General features: G+C 34.4%; 1 protein-coding gene across 1 annotated transcript in view; it reads left to right on the top strand.

Moving 5' to 3' along the window:
• Positions 1–22,851, top strand: part of LOC118183124 (uncharacterized) — a 356,054-nt gene that overhangs the window by 300,850 nt on the left and 32,353 nt on the right. The window contains exons 25-26 of the mRNA XM_085817140.1: positions 14,640–14,731; positions 17,577–17,706. Of these exons, the coding sequence (XP_085673266.1) occupies positions 14,640–14,731; positions 17,577–17,706 (222 nt within the window). The remainder of the gene's footprint in view (positions 1–14,639; positions 14,732–17,576; positions 17,707–22,851) is intronic.

Genomic DNA, 22,851 nt, shown 5'->3' with positions numbered 1-22,851 from the left:
TGTTAAAGTAATTTCTGATCCAGAAATCCTTTTTTAGATCGAGGTTAAATAAAAAATCATCTTAGATTTAACAGTCGTCCGTAGTAAGAAATATTGCTCTCCTATGTGAATGTTAGCTCTTTGCGTATCACTACTTTAGCAAAGTAATTCATATATTCCAGCTTAATATATATCTTGAGAAGATGCAGTTATTCAGAATCTACAAATGTTGCATTGATAATACGAAACATTCCTGAGATTAGTCTAATAGATTAATATTTTCCATCCTATACTTTTCCTCTTTTCGTTAATTTATTCTCAAAAGAATAGGAGCATTTTGTGTGGCTCCAATTAAATCTAAACTATATAAAGATTATTTTTATATCATTGCAAATACTGAACTTAGATTACTCAATATTTTGTGGGAGATGTTTCGAAATTTTCTTGGTAAAAGGAATTTGTTTCCGTTGAATTACATCTTATTTGCAGTTACATTTACCTGAAAATGAATGGAAATGACAAAAGCTGGAACAAAAGCAAAATAATGGCGTTCATAAATAAAAATGAAATCATTTTTCTCGAGTCAAACTTCAATAAACCTACTTATGCTTAAAAAGCATTTACTTACTATCAAGGGATGTCACTCAGAAATTTCGGGTAATAATACATTGGTCATCAAATTAAACGATAATCACAGAAACAAAATGTAACTAATATTTAATAAACAATTATTAAGTTTGTACAAAAGCATTAGTTTACATAATTTACAATGTATGGCAATTGATTACTTGCAAAATATTCAAATTAAAACAAAATTTATGGAAACTAGAAAATGATGGAAATATTAAGTCACCTCTTTATTAAAACATTTCCTTTAATATGATATATGGTCAACTGGGACAGATATACATACCTCACATCTTGATTTCATAGACTTTATCAGAGTGTTGATAAAGTCTTGTGGAGTTGCACGCCAACCTTCTAAAAGTGCAATTTTGAGTTCCTGGAAGGCCCGGGCAGGAATTTGGAGCATTAAATGCGGCGCCATAAGGCATACCACATATGCTCAATCAAGTTCAAGTTGAGTGAGGTGGTCAATTCATTCGAGTGATATCTCCTGTTTGCGAGTATTCTGAGACCTCATATGCTGTATGAAGCCAAGCCATTAGCAAAATTTCTGGGTCAGTAGCACCCCCTAAACACGTATCTTGTCTAATACTTCGTCCACATATCTCCGACTAGTTACAGAACGTCCGTAAAAGATATGGTGGTCGATGCGGCCGTTTGTCATGATTCCTCCCCAAGTCATTGAACCGCGATTTCGGAAACGGGATATATATCATGGACAAGGGAAGGCAAGTTGCGTGTTTCTTCCTTTTTTCCAGATCAAGACGCGTCTAGACTATATTACGTATACGCGTGTTCAGACTATATCTAGACACTTCGGTAAACAATACTCGGGTCTAGTCGTCTTGGCTTCATTGAACATGACGACGGCACCAGTTTAAGGGCCTCTCTGGAAACAGTAGTGAATAGGGCACAAACCACTGTTTTTTCTAGCATGCAGTCCAACCTCATTAAACCTTCGTGCAGAAGTAAATAGGCTAATTCGAGTTCCTATGGCAGCCTGAAGGTCTAAACGAGATCTCTCTTAGTCGCTTTGAGGTTTCTTTGAACTGATAACTGCAGAAATATGTCTTCTGATGCAGTTTTTGCTCTTGTTGTCTTTGACCAGACTATCTATCAATTGATTTAGTGGTTAAAATCTGCTCCAAATTCGTGATATGACACTTTGAGGGATATTCAAATCTTGAACGACCTCCATTTGTGTTTGACCTCCCGCTATTCTACCAATTATTCGCAGCTTTTGATCTTCACTTAAATGATGCCTTTGAGCCATAATTCTAAATATTGATCTCTCTCAGAAACCCATTCACTTAAAACAACACAACAGACCGGACTTGCAACATGCGTCTATTGCGCACCACATTGTCAATCACCGAATTTGTATATTTCCGACCCTAACGTATGCGCGGAAGTGCAACTTTGTGTTCAGTTGTAGTATTTAATTAACATAAATAATTACAGTATTGGGCATTGGCTGCAACCTTAACTTAGTGAGTATATTTTTTCTCATCATCATTTAATTTTGATTACCAGAATAAAAACTGGAATGATTGCAGTGCTCATCTGAAACTAGAATATTTCAAACAGCTACGTATCAAGCAACTTTACACATAGTCCTACAAAAGCTTTATTGACCAGCTGTGTTAACTTTCAGGAATACCTTTATATTGTGTATTCTCTTCGCCATCACTCTTGGTCGCTACGAAGTGGCTAAACAAATGTTTTAATTAATTAGCTCTGACAGTTATGTTCGTGTCAGCTCATGTATTAGAAATCGTATGGCTTGCGATAATTCCTTGCATTCCCCTCCACTTAATGAACGATTGGGGAGAAGGACAATACCCAGTCAATCAAATCCACGCTACGAATTTCCATGTACCATATTTTAATTCGGGTACACACTGCGGGAATATTAGGTTTATCGGAGTCTAAAATATTTAAAAATGTATACGTCTTCGCAGGGACTCAAACATGGATCTTCTAACTGCTAGTTGAGCGTTTCAGTCCCTTACACCACGTGAACGCACAAGGGAGGGATTTACTTAGAGCCTAGTGTTTATGATCTTAAATCATTTTTGGACTTCTAGTTGCCATGCGATTAAGACAATTGAACACTGGTATCGACCCAGGTTCAAACACGAGTGAACGCGTTTGGTTGCACGGCGCTGCTTTTCATGATTTTCTCCCATGTAACGTGAATACTAGCTGATTTTCTATAAAAAGTTCTTTAACGAAAGCATTCGTCCACTTCGACAGATAATACTATGCTACTCATATTTAAATAAACTAACATAAACTAATCTAAAATATTTTTTTGAAAAATTATTTGGAGAAAAATATTCCCAACTGCACCTTTTGAAATTTAAATATTGTAAAATATTCTTTAAAACAAAATGAACAAAAACAACAACTGTTTAAGCAAAATGGGAATTATAAAAAAGTTCTCTGAGACTTGGGTCAGACATAGTTATTGAATATCGCATAAAAAGAAATGTGTATAACCAAGATTCCATTCTGAAATCATGGAATAAAGAAAAAATTGCTAAAGAGTTAAAATATGCACAGAGTAAACAAGCTGCAAATTGTGGACCAAGAACTTTGTCCATTTTACGAAATTATGGCAAGTGAGTTTTGAAATCTTATGTAGGAAATTCTCATAACTATTATAAGTATTTAATAGGTACCCTATAATGACATAAGCCCTTATTTGCTCTGAGAATGGTCATGGATGCGAGAAATAGGATTTGAATTGAAATTTAATCTTTATTTCTGAGAATAATTTCAATTAAAATTTCTCGGAAAGCTTTTAAAAAGATTCACAGAAATAAAATCTTCAGTACACGATTTTGCAAGCCATAAAAATCTGATTGTCCTCATGTCTATCAAATAATTCTTCGAGTTCCAACGAAGTGATTTTTTTTTACTGCGCTGATCAGAAACTTTTCGAATGCTGCAGCTTCTAAACCTTCATTTTATGAAAGTTTCTTTATTATTTTACAGCGGCTATTTATATAAATCTTTTTTTGAACTTATCCTTTATTTTATAATCGGTATTCCCCTGTAGCATATATATATATATATATATATATATATATATATATATATTTCATTTGAATGTTGAAAGAATATTCATATTCATCCTTTCAAAAAACTACACTTAGCCCCTGTTTCTTCAAGGAAATACATGTTGCCACTTCTGTATCCAGCAAACGTTGTGACTTTTTCCTTACACAGTGTTAAAACAAATCTAACGAGAAAAAAGAATTAAACAATAAAATTCGAAACATTCTGAGATTAGATTGCATATTTTTCAAATAAGGTATTTGTTACCGAACAGAAACAAAATCTTTAATGAAAACTAGAATCTGACACAGTTTGGAGAAAAAGAAAAAAAAAAAAAAAAAAACACTTCAATTTAAAATTTTCATATCGACAAACACCGTTTTCGTCATTTCTTTCTGCGGAATAGCATTTCTCGAAAGTGCAGAATTACAGTGTCACAATTTTAGTAGTGATGAGAATGTAACTGACGCTATATATACCATGAAGAAACGCCTACTGTCGCGAAGTAACAAATATGCAGATAGGAATAATTTAAATTTGCATTTATCTGACATTGTTGCGTGTGTATACTTTCGCAGCGAGTCTTCTTAAACCAATTGAAGAGAAATATTTCATATTTTATTCTAACTTTATGTAAATAACAGTTCTGGAGAGAAAGTAAATAAATATCAAGAGCTCAATAAAGTTTCATAAATTCTCTTTGATAATCAAAATATGTTACAGATTACCAAATTCGTTTCCAAAGCAGAATCAAATGTAGAAAATCATCAAGCGGCATGTTCTGTAGTAATACGCACTCACGCATTACTCTAAACTTAAGCTTTTGTACGGAGTAGCATTTATAACTTCCCATAGGGTAGAAAGTAAGCGCTTCTCGAATCTTCCAGAAACGTAACTTCTAGAGCTTAGAAAATAAGATGGTATTATATCTCTTTCTCGTGTTGAGTTATCCTTAGAATTCCTACATCTAGTCAGAATTCAAAACTCATCAAAATAGTACACGAAATAAACACATGGAAAAAGTGGCTATATAATTCCATAATAAAGGGCCCTGTCAAATGCACTAATAAATAATTAATAAATAAGGTAATACACCACTCGACAAAAGCACATAAAAACAAAGGTATACACAAATAAACGCCTTCTTTCTTTAAAAAAATATATAGCAATTTATTTATAAGGGTTCGTATGATATCAAAGAGTAACGTGAGATATTACCTCCTTTGTTTTTCTAAACATCATAAATAAAATAGCATTAGAAAAATTGTAAAGACCCATTGCATGTGAAATGAAAACTAAGAGCGTGTTCTTCTCTTTAAAATGTTTCAATGAAAATCCTGTCATGCGCATAAAACTTTACTGTTACATTTGCTTTAAATGTTACATTTGCGCTCTCTGTAGAAACAAACATTTTAAATGACGTCGTCTGGAATAGCATATTTCGTGCTATAGTACGAATGGAGTTAAGGTAGTGTTTTACCATTCGAAAGAAATGCCGCTTTTTGAAAAAAAATCTGATGTATACACCACATGACTTCCTTGTACAGAATATTAAACTATACGCATTTTGTTCCTGCATTTCATTTAAACTTTTTGAATTGAATTATATCGACTTCGTCGATAGCGCATAAACCGCAATAAAATAAATACGCTCTTCAGAATTCACTACATTTATTTACCATGGATTGGAATTAGGGTCGCTAACTAGAACAGAAAGATTTTTTTGAATGTTAAATGCGTCTAGAAAATCCAGTTCACCAAAGGAAGATGTTTTTTGAATAATTTTGGCAGCAGAAAAATTGAAAGTGCTGAAAAGTGCAGAAAAAAAATTAATCAAAAAACATCTTCCATTGGCGAACTGGATTTTCTAGACGCATTTCACATGCAAAAAAATCTTTCTGTTCTAGTAAACAACCCTAATTCCAATTAATCTTTGCCTTCAGCCTTTAAAGAATTTATGTTTTAGTTCTGGTTTCATCAACAGATGGCGCCAGTGGCTTATCTCCTGTCAAGGCTTTCTTATGTTATCTAATCATTATATCTTCTCTCGTTTATTTGCGCTTTTGCAGCTGAGGATGATGGTTCGGTGAAACCATCGAAACTAGTCCTGTGAAAATTTGAAAATACAAAGCTTATTTTTATTGTTTAACTTCTAAATTAATATTTATTCGGTGTGATATAAATAAAGAAAGAGTTTTTCACATAAATAAAGAAAGAAGAGAAGATTCAATAAAGAAAGAGTTGTGATCTTAATAAAGAAAGAGTTTTTCACAGACGGTTCAGTGCCGCTTACCTAATGCGCATGTGCTACTAATAAATATTCTCCTCTGTCCAAGACAGACTAGCTACAATATTTGCTGCTAATACGAAACATGTATATCCTCGAATTTCAAAAGAGATATATTGTTTCTCATTCAATTAATTCAGTTCTCACTTCGCGGCAAGGCAGAAATATATAAGAACTCAAAATATCTTAATAAAACATCTGTGTGTACACCACATGACTTCCTTGTACGGAATATTAAATTATACGCATTTTTTCTTGCATTTCATTTAAACTAAACTTATTGGAGTGAATTAAATCTACTTCACCGACATCGCATAAACATTAATAGAATAAATGCATTCTTTAAAATTCACTCTGTTTGTTTACCATAGCGACACTCTGGCGCTAGGTTCACTTAACAGTATTATATTTCGTTCATATTATAACTCAAAATGCACAAAATTTATATCATTTAAAGAATTATCTAATCGTTGCCACATGTTCTATTCAAATACTATAATAAAGCTAGAACGATGTATAAAAGAAATTAAGCAAACAAAACAAAAAAGAAACAGTTTTTCACAGGCGATTCAGTATTTCTCATTCAATTAATTCAATTCTCACTTTGCGGCAAGGCAAGAATACATTAAAACTCAAGATGCCTGTATTAAAATTATGAAGTAAATCTTAAACACTTATTTCCTCGAATAAATTCCAGAAAGGATTAAGCATGATTTAATTCTCTATAATAAATGAAGGCTTTATCTTTGTTATTGCGAAGCTTACTTTCTATAGATTGGCAACAAATCTACTATTCTGCTGTTTCAAATGTAAACAAGCAATGGCCGCCATCAGAAATTTTATTAGGCTTAGCGGCACTTAAACAACTTTAAAATTGTTGATAATTCTAAAAATATTTCATACAGATTTACTAAAGGCATAAAAACCTTAACCGGAAGATAAGAACAACATGATTCAATCATTTTTAAAGCAAAAAATGTACAATTTACAAACATCAATTTACAGCAAAGAAACTGACATCACTGAGCCGGGTAACAGAGTGGATATTTTTATAAATATATTTATATACGTTTTTTGCGGCCGATTGCAACCAGAATACGTGGTGCACATTTACATGTCATAGCAGTCCTATATACAAAACTTCAACGTTCTGAGGCTACTCGTTTTTGAGTTATGCGAGATACGTACGTACGTACATACGTTTGTACAGACGCCACGAAAAATTCTCTTCAGAACTCATTTTAAAGCAATTTATAATTTTTTTGGAGGAAAAGAGTATTTTATTCTGTCCTTACGTACAGGTATCACGCAAAAACGTCGTTAAATTGCATTCGAAAGCGGTCAAAATGGATATTTTCGTTAATATATGCTGCCTGAAACTTTTCGCGATTACAATACTTCCTTTCTACTTCGTACAGGGAAGTAAAAACGAAGAATATAAAAAAACATAAAACACAAAATGCAGTTAAAACAATAAAAAAAATTACAATTGAAATTAGAGTTTCTGCGCGAAAACAAGTAATTCGGCCCGCAAGCAAAAAGGCAGATTTTTCGGTGCACAGAACTAAAAGTTTCCTTTTGTTCCCACTTGGCAAAAAAACACTGAAGGTGCAGAAAGACTAATTAACAATTCTGCTAAGTTTCAAATGAAAACAAATGTGGCTGCTGTGGTAAAAAAAAATTAGGCTTAGTCGCACTGAAACAACTTTTAAATTGTATGTAATTCTATAACTATCGCATGCATATTAACTAAATGCATAAAAACCTTAACCGGAAGATAAGAACAACATAATTCAATAATTTGAAAAGCAAACAATGCACAATTTACCAATACATTAGAATAAAAAACTGAGCTCACGAAGTAACAGAGTGGATATATATACATGGCGGCTGAGGTTCCAACCAAAAATTGAGGTGCACAACTAAATGTTATAGCAATCCTATATACAAATTTTCACCGTTCTGAGGCTACTTGTTTTTGAATTACGCGAGATACATACGTATGTAGGTACAGACGCCACGGAAAAATCTCTTTTGAATCCATTTTAAATCAGTTTTATGATTCGTTGTGGGAAAATGAGGCATTTATTCTGTCCTTACGTACAGATGTCATAAGAAAATCGTGCATCCAGAATCCGACAAAATGGACATTTTTATTGAGATATGATACCCGGAATTTTTCTTGATTGCAATACAGTTGATTCCGATTAATAGAACCCCATCGGGAAGCGATCATTTTGGTCCTAACAACCGGCTGGTCCGATTACACGAACATGTCCTATCTTGTAAGACGCGGCGTCCTATATGTAGCAAACAGTAAATATACATGTAAATCATGTACTTAACTGTAATTATGACTTTTCATGTGCGGTACACACGTATGGCGAACATACATGTAGAAACAAGAACTACAGTCGAACTTTTTTCATTGAGAAAATTAATTTAGAAACAAATTTTAAGAAATGATCTCCACGATACTCAGCATGCGAAGCACAATAAAAACAAGTTCTTACCAAGTTCCAGTCAACATTTGAAGAACTTATCCAATGTCATCTGACGCGTTCGCTTGCCGGATTGCACGTGAACGAAATAGCCACAACATCTAACGGAGCAATGGGACTTTCCTTCCTGCATGAAATACCGACGCAAAGGTTCAATGCATTTCCTCGCATCTTGTGTTGTCACTTGCATCAAATTATTAGCGGCATCATTATCATCACTTTCTTGGTCTTCCGATGCTGTCGTGTGTTTTGCTGCAACTCGAGCAACTATTGCAGCGTCGTAATCTTCATTTTCATCGTAGCATTGAAGCTCGTTGTCGATGGATAAAAATTGTTCGCAATTTTGTACCTGTTGAAGTTCCACATGCACATCATCATTTTCACTTTCAATGAGCATGTCCACATCCACCTCCCAAACCGAGTGCTTAAAGCCACAGTGAGAAATACAGTTCTGAATTTTCTCACTACTCACTTTTCGTCAACTGTTGGCCACAAATGTAACTGCTTGTAAGATGCTGACCTTTGCACTGACTTCGCTGGCTTTTGACGATGAGGTCAGAAAACTTTCTTCAGTTGCTTCACGGATGTAATTAACCAGCATTGCACGATAAAGGGTCTTCAAATTTTTGATGATGCCCATGTCCATTGGCTAGACCAAAGCTATGGTATGACCAAAGCTGGGAGGTAGAAATTTCAGTTGGATGTTCTTCAAACAATCTAACATAGGATGTGCTGCACAATTGTCAATAAGAAGCAGCACTTTTCTCGACTGGCGTTGTAGCTCTCTGTCCCAGTCTTTCTACCTTTTTTTAAAAAGTTCAGAGGTCATCCACGCATTTCTGTCCACGCACGATACACAACTGGTAAACTGTCCATTTTAAGTCCTTTAAAGCAGCAAGGCTTAGTGCTATTTCCTATAACGAACACCTTACTCTTGTCCGCTCCTGACATGTTAGAGCAACACAAGATAGTTACGCGATCCATCGGTTTGTTGGAGCCCAAGAGTCCAACATATTCGTAACTTAACGAGCCGTCCGGTGTAGCACGATAATACAGCTCAGTTTCATCAGCATTGTAGATGTCATTTGCTGAAAAGTTTTCAAGAAGCATGGGCACTTTTGTTGATTTCCATTCTTCAACATTTGCACTATCAGCACTTTCTTTCTCGCCATGTGCTTTCTTGAATTTTATGTCATGTCTAGATTTTTATTGAGACAACCAACCGTCCGAAGCTTCAAAGTCATCGTGGCCCAGCTTTTTAGCGAGTTTTTCTGCTTTGCATTTTAACATTGGGCCGCTTACTCGCACAGATCGTCCAGTAACAATGACAAACCATTCATTAAGGGCCCCATCGATCATTGTCATGCACTTTGGAATTCCTGACCTTTCATAAATCACTCTCCTTGGGAGCGCAGCTACAGATCCTCCCATATGTGGCGGACCACCTGTACATCCGTTGTACGCGGCCGACTTGTGGCTTCTGTTTCTTACTCGCTGTCACTTTTTTTTTTTTTTTTTTTTTTTTTTTTTTTTTTTTTTTTTGATCCGATTAAATGGAATTTTGGTCCAAATAAGCGAATAATATTAGGCTTATGTACATGGGATTTTTTACTGCTCCGATTATCGGGTGTTCCAATTTACTGGATTTGACTGCACTTCCTTTACTTCGTACAAGAAAATCAAAAGGGTGTCTGAGGGAAAGAAAAAAGTTCGAATCTGTTTGATTAGAAAAGCCCTTACCACATCGCGACAAGTGTACACATGTCTGATTTCTAACAAATTGAACACGGTATCCTATCTTCTCAGCATGGTTCTGAGGGATTGGTAACTTCAGATAAATCATATTGTCCAGAATAAGGTGACGGCATCATTTAACAAAAATGTCGAAAATAAACTCTTCCAATGCTTCCAGAATTGTCAGGAGCGGTGGACCATATGCATTTGATCACTGGAATGGGGCTAGTTAATAAATTTTATCATCTCAAACATAACTGCTTTAACTTAGAAATACATAAATTTATGCACGGTTCTGTATAAGTACCAGTGGACTAGGATTTAAGAAACCACTTACATGCTTTGCCCCAGGAAATCAATAAACTGTTACCTTTCCAAGCATGCCCAAACCTCTAGATAAGGAATGATTATTGAAGCATAATTGCGGTTAAGCTACAACTAGAAAAATTACAAAAACAGAGAATGTCGGGACAGGAATAATATTGTTGTTCAACAATACGCGGCTGGCAGTCTAAGATAATTATTATAAAAAAATAGGAAAACAAAATAGTTTAGTATTTTTAATAACTTCAACTAATGCAGTTTCATAGGCCGGCTGCTAGATTAGCTATAAAACAGAAGAAAAACTGCGTTTAATAGCTTAGTTTATTAATCATTAACAGACAGTTTAATCATTAACAGACAGTTTAAGCTTGAACTATTAACTAAATATATTATGCTTTGCATTGGCACGTGGAGATTCAGACAGCGGCAACAAAATTTCACTTAAATAGCTCAGTTTATTGATTAAATCTGAAAAACAAATATCCTACTTTTTTTCGAGTAGTAACAGATTTGTTTTAAATTGCGGAGTTTTCTAATTAAATATGAAACGTAAATATCTTACGATTTGGCAAATGGCAAGAGATCTTTCAAATCGCTGAAATCATTAATTAAAATCTTATTAAATTTGCACAAAATATGCAATAAAATAATTCCAAATTCAAATTTGGCCGTCGAGGTGTACAGGTTCGAGTGATGAAATAGGTATTTCAGTATCTGATGGTTCTAAGTGATACCGTTTTACCGCAATGCGAGGAACATGCACAGATATATATATATATATATTCGCAAAGAAGAGGAAAGTAAAAATTCGCTAATTCGCTATTAGCAATTTCTTTGATTTTCGCCATTTTGTTTACATTTTCACTTTCAAAAACGACTTAGTCTTAAACAAGACGCCATTTTGTAAGAGTTGCCTTCTTCTTCTTCTTCCTTCACTGCCCCCCTTAGTTTTTTTCTCCACAGAGCGTTTAGTTCCATTGGCTACTGCAAAATTAGGTTTGTTCTCTATTACGTCATCTCACCCAGTTGGTAAAATTTGATTGCTTTTCTATTCTTTCGACTCCATCTAATTCTGGCAACCGTTTTTCGCGATTTTTGCTCACTTTAATCTAAGAAGGCAATCGCAATAGACGCAGGTATGTCAGCCTTTTTTTCTTCTATTTTTCTTTGCCTATGGTGTAAGAAGAACCCATTTTGTGTCTTTTTTTATTTTCCTTTTTAGCAAAAGTTTTTATTCTTTGATTTAATAGGTCTTACCCTTAAAATAATGTTATTTTTTTTTACTAGCAGCTTTTGAGCTGTTTATTTTAATTGTATATTTGCCTGTTCAGGTTACCTTGTATAAGTTTTCCTTATATCTGTTTCAAGTTTAATTTTTTTTTTTTTTCAAAAATATTTTCTTATTTTCTATTTTGCTTTTAAGTTCAATTTTAATTTAAGCTTACAGGTACGTAAGCTCCCTGCTTATCTGGAATGTTCATTTGAAATAATATCAACGAAATATAGTATAAAAGGCATAACGAAAAATGGGGAAAAGCTTTTGCATATGCTGGAAAGAAAAAGCACTTGGAAAAATTAAGAGAGCCAGGTGGAAAATCATTCGAATTGTTCTAAAGAAATAACAGCACACATAAATACCATTAAGAAAATACTTCTTTTCAAAACCTTATCGAGAACTGCAAAAAATAGACTATACTGTTTTCTTATAATAAAACCAGTAATTACGCCATAACATTTCATTTCCATTCCAAGCATAAAATGCACGAAACGTTGTAAACACTTCATAGTGAATTATCAATATGTAAGTACCACGGAAATAGTGAAAAGGTAGTGAAGAGTAAATAAAGGACCATTTTGTTTGACTTCAATAAAAGCCAATAAAGAAACAACTTGTGCGCACAAATCCAACAGCTATGGCTTAAATCAAAAGTAATGAGTTAACTAAAACTAAGAAAAGTAAGTTACCCTAATAGCAGCACAATTAGGTAACGCACAAGTTAGCTGTGAGCTAATGTTGGCGTAACAAGGCTAATGGCTAGAATAACGCAACGCCGCTAAGTACTATTAAAAATAAAATCAATTTAGCAATGCGATCTTCAGCAGGCGAAACAAACTCTGATTCAACCTGTAAGGTATATTTTAATTTTATAACAGTTATTTTTAAGTTAATGCATCTTTCCTATCTTATCTAGTTTCAACTTACACCCCCCCGGGGGTCGACGTAGAGAATTCTGCGAAGCTACTGGCTAGGATCTGTACCTAGGCAGTCTCGGCCACGGGGGTATAAAATTTATGAACTTGGTGGTTCTGAAGGCTCTGGGAAAGGTCACTTATTGGCCGGCCTCGGAGTCTGGCACGTCCTAGCGCGGCGTGGTGCTAGTAACCCGTGGGGATTTCCCCCGGGGTCGCTGGGTAATGTCCCGCCGCGACGGGCTCGCCCGAGCGACTGGCAGGAGCAATTGACGACCGGTGCTGCCTGGTGACGTATCCAGGTGGTGCGCGGCTCTGCTGGAGGGTAATAGTGGAGGTTGAACCTCCACGACGTGCCCGAAGGCAGAGTCGACCTGTAGTGAGCTAGTTCTCGGAACAGGGAAGCCCAAAACCTATAGTTTCAACTTACAACTCCCTACCAGAATGAGTTTTTAGGATCGCGTTAAATGAAAATGAGGAAGAGAGTAGTATTTAAGTCAAGTTCGACAGAGAGAGTTAAGATTAGGAGTAGCGCGGTTTTCTCTTTAGGCTATGTCTCTCTAAGCTGTTGTTACGCTGGGCCGTATTACTCGCCTTTTGATAGTTCGCTAGTTAATTAAATATTAACTATTTTAGAATTGTCCAACTGTTTTAGAATTGTCCAACTATTTTAGAATTGTTTTAGCTTCGGCTAAATCTCTTTAATTAGTTATTAGTTATTCTTATTTCTTACATTTTGAGTTTAAGCCCAAGTGGAGGCTTTGCTGTATGCCCAAAGAAAGGGGCCGACTGTTAATCTCATTTTTAGTGAATAAAGGGTAATTAACTCTTCCTGAGTTTGCACTCTCAGTTAATGGACTTAAGCGAGCATTCGCTTAGCACTTCACTAGGTTCCCCGTTCACTTAATTTAACAGAATAAAAATGATGAACTCTATAAGTCGTCTAAATCCTTCCTTTATATACTCCCATTTTTCTACCTCATCTGTATGTCACGCGACTAAGAAATTGACATTCTGGCAGGGAAATGTAAATGAGGAGGATAGGAAAGCTGATTAATTTAAACTATCTCATTAAAAAACTAAAACGATAACTTACAACACCTAAACTTAAGTAAAGTGCAAATGTTAGAGTCCAAACCTAAGAAATTGAGCTTTAGAGACGAATAATGTATTATGTCTTTCGATTAATTTTCTTGTAAATTTTCCTCGGAAACGAAATTTATGTTAGAAGTTAGTAAACAGTAGCATGTCATTCTAATGACTTTTTACCAAATGTAAATCATGTAAGTAGCTTTTTAATTAGTTGGCCTGTTATTTTGGGCTTCCGATAAGCTTTTTATTAGTAGAGTTTTATATCCGAATATAATAAAGTACCTTTGTTTTAATACATGATAACTATTTTCTCTATCACATTTGGAACTAGTGAAAGTCGGGTTGCTTAGTGGTAACTGAGCTCAGTGCAATTTTGCTCTAAACTAATGATTCATCTTCATACTAATATATTTTACTATCCACACAGTGTACTGATTTCATCATCTTTACATGTTTATTAAATATAAAAGAAATTATATGCGTGTATACCTACATACATGCATGGCCCGTATCTGAATCTTGAATTAAGGCCTATTAAATTAATCAAAATTTCTTAAACTACTAATATAAAAAACTAACTAAATATTTTAATTAAGTATAAATCTTTAATAAATCCCAAATACGACAATATGTTTTAATATTTTAGAAGTAAAATTCATTTTAAAATTCAACATCTTACGGTTTAGAAATATATTTCGATCATTTAGACGAAAGAGCAGAAAAACTAAAATCTCCATTGGTAAATGCACATTACTTGACTGTATGTCTCATGAATTTTTTTATTTGAAATTTCTTTGAATTTATTAATCTAAGGTGCATATTCAAAAAATTCTTATTTCTAGATCCAGAGTGGCTTCAGTGTAGCACTGAAGCAGAATCTAAGTATAGTACAAGCGGAGGATAATCAGAATCATGCCAGCAATTTCGAAGTGAAGTGAGATACGTTTTCTGTTACTGTTTTCTGTTTCATTGTTACTTCTGCAGAATTTTATAATTATAGAATGTTTATGTCCATGAAGTAATCCTCAGTGATGAAATACTAGTTGTAAAGTGCGGAAGTCTGTAGTTAATAATGCAAATTTGGCGAAGGCATTAATTCATGCCTTAAGCAAATATATTCCTTTGGCTGGTGATTATGCAAATGTTTGAAATCATTTTTCAGGAAAAAGTTTATAAACATATGTAAAATTTAACAAAGATCATCCTTTTTTGGCGTTTGTATAATGAGAAATTACATCGCTTTCCAGAGATTTCGAAACGGGGTTCTCTTTAAAGAGCAAAAGTACACTGGTATTCAAAAATAAATACAAACATATTTTTAAATGGGTCAGAACTGCTACCACGAATATTCAAAAAACATTGGCGCTATATGTAATTTTGGGAACAGTAAATGTAATGTCAACGCGTAGTGCTTGTTGAAAGTTTAAAAAGATACAATATTTAACAAAATGTGAAAGTTACCGGATTCCGAACCCATGAATATCGTGTATAGAATTGTATTTCTTCGCAGGAAAACTCACAAGATTGGCTGATTTCAGTTTAAGTGAGTTCTTGCAATCCTTTTGATCAGAGGTTCTCAACCAGGTAGAAATACTACTCGTATTTGAGGAAACATGCGTCAGTCTTTTATTTATCTGTTAATAACTTTGTTTTATTTTATGGTTACAAAACTATTTTTTTCTATTACTGGCATTTATCAACATTTTCCATACTTTTCTTGTTTAATTTATAAAACACTTAAAAAATATTTAAATTTAAATAAATATACGTGTATTTTTTGAGTTTGGGAAAAGAGAGAGGTTAGTGATCATCTAGCAGTGCTGAAAGAGATGCATGGAGCAAAAATGATTGAGAACCACGGTTTAGTTGATGGTTTGTGATAAGCTTTAAGACTGCCCACTTTTAACGAAATCGTTCGGTTTTTAAAGATTGTCTTTGGGGTTATGGCACCAATTTCATGCTACGGGTACCATCACCGCAAGGCCCCACCAAGGCTATCCAAGAGCCACAACTCAATTACATGCATGACGCTACAGAGAGACGACAGCTAGACGTTCGGCGACCAACGGTATCTGGTTCCTTCTAAAGACTGCAGAAGAAAGCTCATATTTTGTGCAGCTGAACACCCCATTATGGGACACTGCAAGGTCGTGCAATGTCTTCTTCGAGGATGAGTTTTGATTTACTACACAGTGTTATTCTCTCTGAGTCTTCGTCTACAGAGAGATATACATATTTTATTATTTCGCATATTAAAGAAATTGGCTACTTTTGTAAAAGTGGAATTCTTTTCTGACGAAGAAGTTATTTTGGACCATCGCACGTCAGTGTATATCTTCGATGCAGGCATTGTGACTGCGTAGCGTTACAACGATCAGAATCATGAAACTTGTGAGAGGCTTTCCTTGAGAGCTTGTTGAATAGGACTTTACGTTTATGCATAATAACGCAGTGTCACACACAGTTCAAAGTGTCCACAATTTTCTGGAGGAAATTGGAAGAAATGGTGTCACCAGCAAAGGTCCTGACCTAAATCACATACAGCGACATTAAATTTCTCGCTTTTAGAATGTTGTCACAAGGTGTTATCAACTGCTTCATTTACAGCTTGAGACTTGATTTACAGCTTGAGAATTTACAGGGTAAGTGGTGTAAATTTACAGGGTAAATGGTGTAAAAACGATTCTAAAACGGTCTAAACTGCCTCCGGGATTTATTTCTTTAAATACAAAATTATAGATTGATTCTTCAAATTACAACGTTTCTTAAAATAAGGCTCGGAATTTCATCAGAACAGTCTAACTCTGGAAGAGGGTGGGAAGGATTGCTAGTACAGGGTTTTTTATGTGATGTCTATGAGTTAAAAATCCACCGCAGTAAAAAATAGTCGTTACCTTTCAGTTTGGGAACTGAAAGTTAGATTTTTGTGCGCGAATAATTCACTGAAATATTCGAGAACGAATTTGCCGACATGGGTTATTCGTTTATGCTTTTAAATTCAAGTCATTTAAACAAATTTAGGTAGAAATAGGGACAAAATCTGTTTGTTTTATTAAACAAACATTAGAATAAGACTGTTTTGAATAGAATAGGATTTACCTAGAAAAATGCATACAAAATTTCAACTCTATTGCATTGAAATAGAGTTTCACAAAAATCCACGGTTTCATTAAAATTGTAGCTTGTCGTCTTATTGTTCTTGGAAACATTTGTTCTGTGTACTTCGGTGATTATTTTGTTTGAAATATTGACTTTTTAACTATTTAAAGCATGATGAATACTTTACTTTGCTATCTGAGATTTTTATTCTCTAAAATGCCATTCAAAAATTTCCTTTTCACATAATCTTCTTTGACTACAGTAATGAAATTGGCTTAAACAAATCATATGTGTTGTCTCAGCGATTTTTGTAATTTCAAATATAAAGGAATAAAGCTTATTCATCTTTTCCAAACACCCTGTTCCTTTCCAGTGACATTTTATAAAACTTACTAACTTTCCGTTGATAAACTCGAAATTAGATAGCTCTTCGCGAGATGATATTTAATTTAAAGATCTGTATTTTTAACTTTAAAAATTATATTTTGTACTTGCACCGTTTTCTTTCGTTTCCTCATTCAGCATCTAATGATAGCAACACAGAAAAATGTTTCTGAAAACAACAGATACCTAAAATGTACTCCTTTAAAAACCTTACATGTTTTTTAATTATTCGTTTTAGAATAAGGTAAATTATGTTTTTAAAGGATCTGAAAAATATTCCTTCCTTTATATTTCAGATTATTAGCTGTCCGTCATTCATGGTACATATTACTAAGCTTGACATTTCTTGCTGTCACCAGTATAAGTTTTGTAAACTGCAAAATGACATTTGTCGACTACCTGTTTTCATCTTCAAATTTGGTTCTGGTGAGTGTTTTATAATTTCTTTTTATTCAACTCGAAAACATTTGTAAAAGAAAAATGTTTATTTTGCATCCCATTTTCATGTATTTTATTGCAAGTGCTTTCTGATTAATGTTTCTGAAATTTAATACTTTGTTTTCAAAAATATTTTTCCCAACGGGCACTTTATTGTGGAGGCACCTGATAGGTGGAACACCATTGCCTACTATGAAGGGACAGATAATTTACAGCCATGCCTTCTCCGAAATTCGAACCCGGGCCCTTCGGTACGGAATTCAGAGTCCTTTACCACTTTCCCTTATGGGAGGCGTTTTTAAAATATATATATGCTTTTATTTCATATCGGATTAGTATTTTAACATTAATACATACTAGTTCCTTTTTTATCGCACCATTATTTAATTTTAATTGACATGTTTTAAGTCCAAACGTGAAGTAATTAAAAATGTTCATTTTGATTTAAAGTATCGAATGTTACAGTAAAGAAAATCTTTATAACAGCGGTTTTATTCGAAAACCTCCAGATGGGTTTCAGAACAGAAAGAATTAATCATGTTGTTATTTTTTTGTCGAAAATAAATAGAAAGAATAATATAATAACTGATATTTCCCTTCCCTAAAATATCCTCAGTTAAAAAATAATAATTATAAAAGATTTTATGTAAAGCTCCTAAAATACGTAATGAACAAGAGAGAGAAAAGAATAGCATATAGTTTAATGGGAATACGAGAATAAATAATTGTCTTCAGACCTACATACAATTTTTCATCAAGGAAAATAAAAAAATGGGACGCCTTTGACAGATTTATAAAGATAATGATTTACAGCTTTTACAATGCATTTTGATTAACATATTTTATTTAGCCATATTAATAGAGTTGTTTTTTAGGCGCCCACTCTTTTATTGTTCGTTATACGAAATTCTATACAAATATTGCAAAGAGAATTATTGAATCTCTTATTCAGATTAAATTACAACTATACATTATTTTTCTTCTTTAGTTCATTAATTATTTTATGAATTTTAAACAAAGGTTTATTTCATAAAAATATTTTCCTTATAAATATTTAAAAAAATTTTTTATTTTTATTATTTTCCATCGTTTTAGTTTCAATGCACGTTACCAATTAAATTATTCAATTTAAAAGTAATTTTCTGGACAATGATTAATGCCTCTTTTATTTTCAGCAGTTCTGTTACATCAAATGATCGAAAATATCGAGTAAATTTGCCAACCAACGTGAAATGACGTTGAAATATCTTATAAACTGCATTAAAAGATTTTTTCCGCCCCCCGGGATGATGCAAAAGTAAAATTTTGAGATTTTTAGTTTGTGTGTTAATTGAGGTTTTGTGTGTTAATTGAGGATACATGCAAAAAATTGCTTCATTATTAAATTAAAAATAAAATCTAAATCAAAGTTTGAAAAATTTGTTTCACCACATTGAATTGCAATCGAGTTTTAATCTATTTGATTGCCATAGAGTAGTGATAAATATTCTGTGAGACTTAAATCAAAGCTTATAAGAAAGGCAGCTAGTTTTTCGTTTTTAACTCTAGCAAGTCGTTTAATCAATACTTTTTTCCTCTTATTGTTTTGGAAGAGGAGGAAGAGTTTGTTTTGTAACATTTGGAAATTTCAAATCCTTAAACCAGGTATATTTTTGTATGTTAAAATTTTAAAGGACCATTTAGAATATGACATTTTTCAGAAATTAACGTATTGCAGTAAAATTAAGAAAACTCACCTATGAAATCAAATACTTTGGAAAATGTGTCTGAACTCATGAAATGGAAAAAGTTCAAATGAAGACGTTACGTTTCATTGCGAATGATTAAAATACTAATCAATCGATAGTTTCATTTAGAGCAGCGATTCTCAACCGGTGGTAAGCATACCACTGGTGGTGCGAAAAAAAATAGGTGGTACGCAAAGGAACAACGTATTTTTAACTATTAAATTCAAAAATCTCGTGAAGGAAAAGAACAAATGATATAAATTTCCCATGCTTGAACTCTAACTGAAGATTTCAAAAATAACACATTTGTTAACTTTTGACTGAAACGAGAAAAAGAATATAGAGGTATTGCAAATAAAGCTATTGAATTTTTATTGCCTTTTGCACGACCTATTTGTGCGAACGAGGATTTTCATCCATAGTAGATTTGAAAAATAAAAATAGAGCAAAATTATAAGTGGATTCTAATTTATGGTAAAAACTAAGTGAAATTAGACCAGACATGAAAAACTGATCTCTCCTAAAGAGGTCCAATTTTCACCCTAAATTTTAGAATTAAAGTACAGTGGTACCTCGGCATACGAGTTTAATTCGTTCCGTAACCTTGCTCGTATGTCAAATTGCTCGTATCTCAAAGCAATTTTCCCCATTGAAATTAATTGAAATGCCATTAATCCGTTCCAGCTCTTAAAACACCGCCTCAGTTGTTTTTTTAAGTGTTTTTGAATAAACAAAATGTATTTAGAAGAAGAAACATTTATTTATGAATAACAAATACACATTCTATAAAAACATAATTAAAAGAAAAAGTGAAGTGCTTACGGAAACGCTTAATTTTCGTCACTGGTCTTCGCATTTTTGTTGCGCTTTGCTCATTTTCACTTGCAGATCGTTGTCCAAGGAGGTTTCTTTCTTCCTCCCTTTCAGGATATTGCGGAAATGAGTTAGTGAAGTTTCGTTGAACAACTTCTATGCACGACCAGTTGCAACTTTTTCGGGGCGATTTTTATCCTCGCACTCTACAACTTTCTCCCACATTCCCAAGATCTCCTTTATATCTCTTGTAGGATAACCTCCTCCATCTCTCGCTCATCTTCAAAACTAATTTTTCGTTGAACCACCATATGCTGCTGCGAATGTAGATCGAGTAACTCCTCGGTTGTCAGCTCCTGAGACTGTTCCTCGACGAGTTCGTTCACGTCTCTCTCATCCACTGGATTTTCCCAGAGAAACAATCTCCTCAAACAATCTCCTCTACTACTGACACTTAGGTTTCCAATCCTTCGATCGAAGGCCCTTTCAGCTACAGCCTCAGGTCACAGCTTCTTCCATGCAGAGGTTAAGGTCCTCGTTGTAACACCCAGCCAGGCCTCATCAATAATTCTTAGGCATATCACGATGTTAAAGTGGTCCTTCCAGAACTCTCGAAGGGTAAGGTTTGTGTTCTTCGTCACCTCAAAACAACGCCGAAAAATGTGCTTGGTGTACAAGTTTTAAAATTAGAAATCACCTGCTAATCCATGGGCTGCAGGATAGGAGTGGTGTTGGGTGGTAGGTAGAGAACCTTTATAAACTTGAACTCTTCGAGTAAATCATCTTCGAGGTTTAGTGGGTCAGCAGGGGCATTGTCGAGGACGAGAAAGGCTTGCATGGGTGGGATGTTTTCCTGTAGATATATTTTAACAGAAGGGCAAAACACCAGGTTTATCCACTCCACGAAGAATTTCCTCGTGACCCATGCCTTCGGATTTGCCCTCCACATAAATAGCAGTTTCTCTTTTAAAATCTGATGTGACTTAAAGGCTCTGGGATTTTCCGAATGGTATACTAGCAGAGGCTTGATTTTGCAGTCGTCACTCGCATTGGCGCAAAGTGGTAGAGTTAATCTATCCTTCATGGGTTTGCGACCTGGCATCGTCTTCTACTCTGCCGTTATGTAAGTCCTATTTTGCATCCTTTACCAGAAAAGCTCTGTCTCGTCACAGTTGAAGACTTGCTGGGGGATGTATCCTTTGGCTACTATCAGTTCGGAAAACGTTTTGATGAGGTGGAAGAAACTGTTAGACGCTGCACAGTACACCAACATGCGCGCATATTGCGGTCGTGTGCAGGGGTGTAGTGTGCGATTCCTCGTATCTCGAATCTTGCTCTCATCTCAAAGCAAAATATCGCTCGCTCGGTGGCTCGTATCTCTACACACTCGTTTATTAGGACACTCGTATATCGAGGTACATTTGCATTATAACTTAAATTTTGATAATTTTAATGCGACCAATTTTTAATCTAATATTTTTATATGTGCATATTTAAAACAAATATCCAGTAGGTTATGAAAATGGCAATATATATATATTTTTTAAATATTTCTCTTGAGAAAATTAAAAATAATCATTGTAAAGTGTAGTGGTGGTACTAAAGATTTTCAATTTTTGTTTAGATGATACGCGTAAGTCAAAAGGGTGAGAACCGCTGATTTAGAACTTTTTGAGAAATACCTATGGATGCTGTTCCCCCATATCTTTTCTTGGTCAAGGAATTCGGTTGTGAGAACTGATTTGTGACCATTACTCGGTGCACTTAACTTAATTTTATATTTACTATGAGGTTTAGCTTCTATCTCTGCACCTCCAAATACCGTGTGGGTAATAGTTGCTGTAGCGAGAGGCTTAAGACCAAGTTCTTTCACGGTGCTTTTTAAAATATAACTCCTCTGGGACCCACTGTCCAATAGTGTCCTAACCTTCTTAATTTTCTTATTACCCTTAATTAGTATTTATAGTGTCATGAGAGCTACTTCTCTTGAACACTGCTGATTTGCAAGTGTGTTCTGGATATTCGCTAGGGGTTTTCTTTTATCACTAATTTCTTTCGTTTTACCTATCTCAGGACAGAAAAGCTCTGTATGAGGTTTTGAGCAGACATGACAGCGTACAAGAACTTAACACATTTTGGCACGGTGGCCAAAGCATAAACATTTCAGACAACAGTTCTTTTCCCTGACTTTCTTTATTTTTTCTTCTAGAGAGAACAATCGGGCGACTAGGCAGTCCTTACTTTCATGCGACTTACCACAGAACAAACATGACATTTCTTTAACAGAGAATAAACCAGCTGCAGTAGGGTACTTGTTATCCCTTTTCAGTATTTTCTCTTTTACTCTCTCTTTTGGGATAATACTTTCAAAGCCTGCCCTGGCTAACTGTAATCTTTCTTCACCCGCTACCTCCCTCTTCAAAACGTTCATTAACAACGTTAAACTCGACTTCGGAAAACTCACTTCACTATCAGAATCTTCCTTTCCCCTAATATTGCATCTCTGCCATGCTCGTAAAATATCATAAGGTAAGCAGGATTCTATCGTGAGGTATAACCAGGCTGAATTACTTTCTATATCAAGCCCCATGGA

Source organism: Stegodyphus dumicola, chromosome 1, assembly GCF_044657685.1.
Source record: "Stegodyphus dumicola isolate Sdum_Otavi_A_Nest chromosome 1, ASM4465768v1".
Taxonomy (NCBI): Eukaryota; Metazoa; Arthropoda; class Arachnida; order Araneae; family Eresidae; genus Stegodyphus; species Stegodyphus dumicola.
The sequence above is the reverse complement of the archived record's forward strand: the minus strand, read 5'-3'. Positions and strand labels throughout refer to the sequence as shown.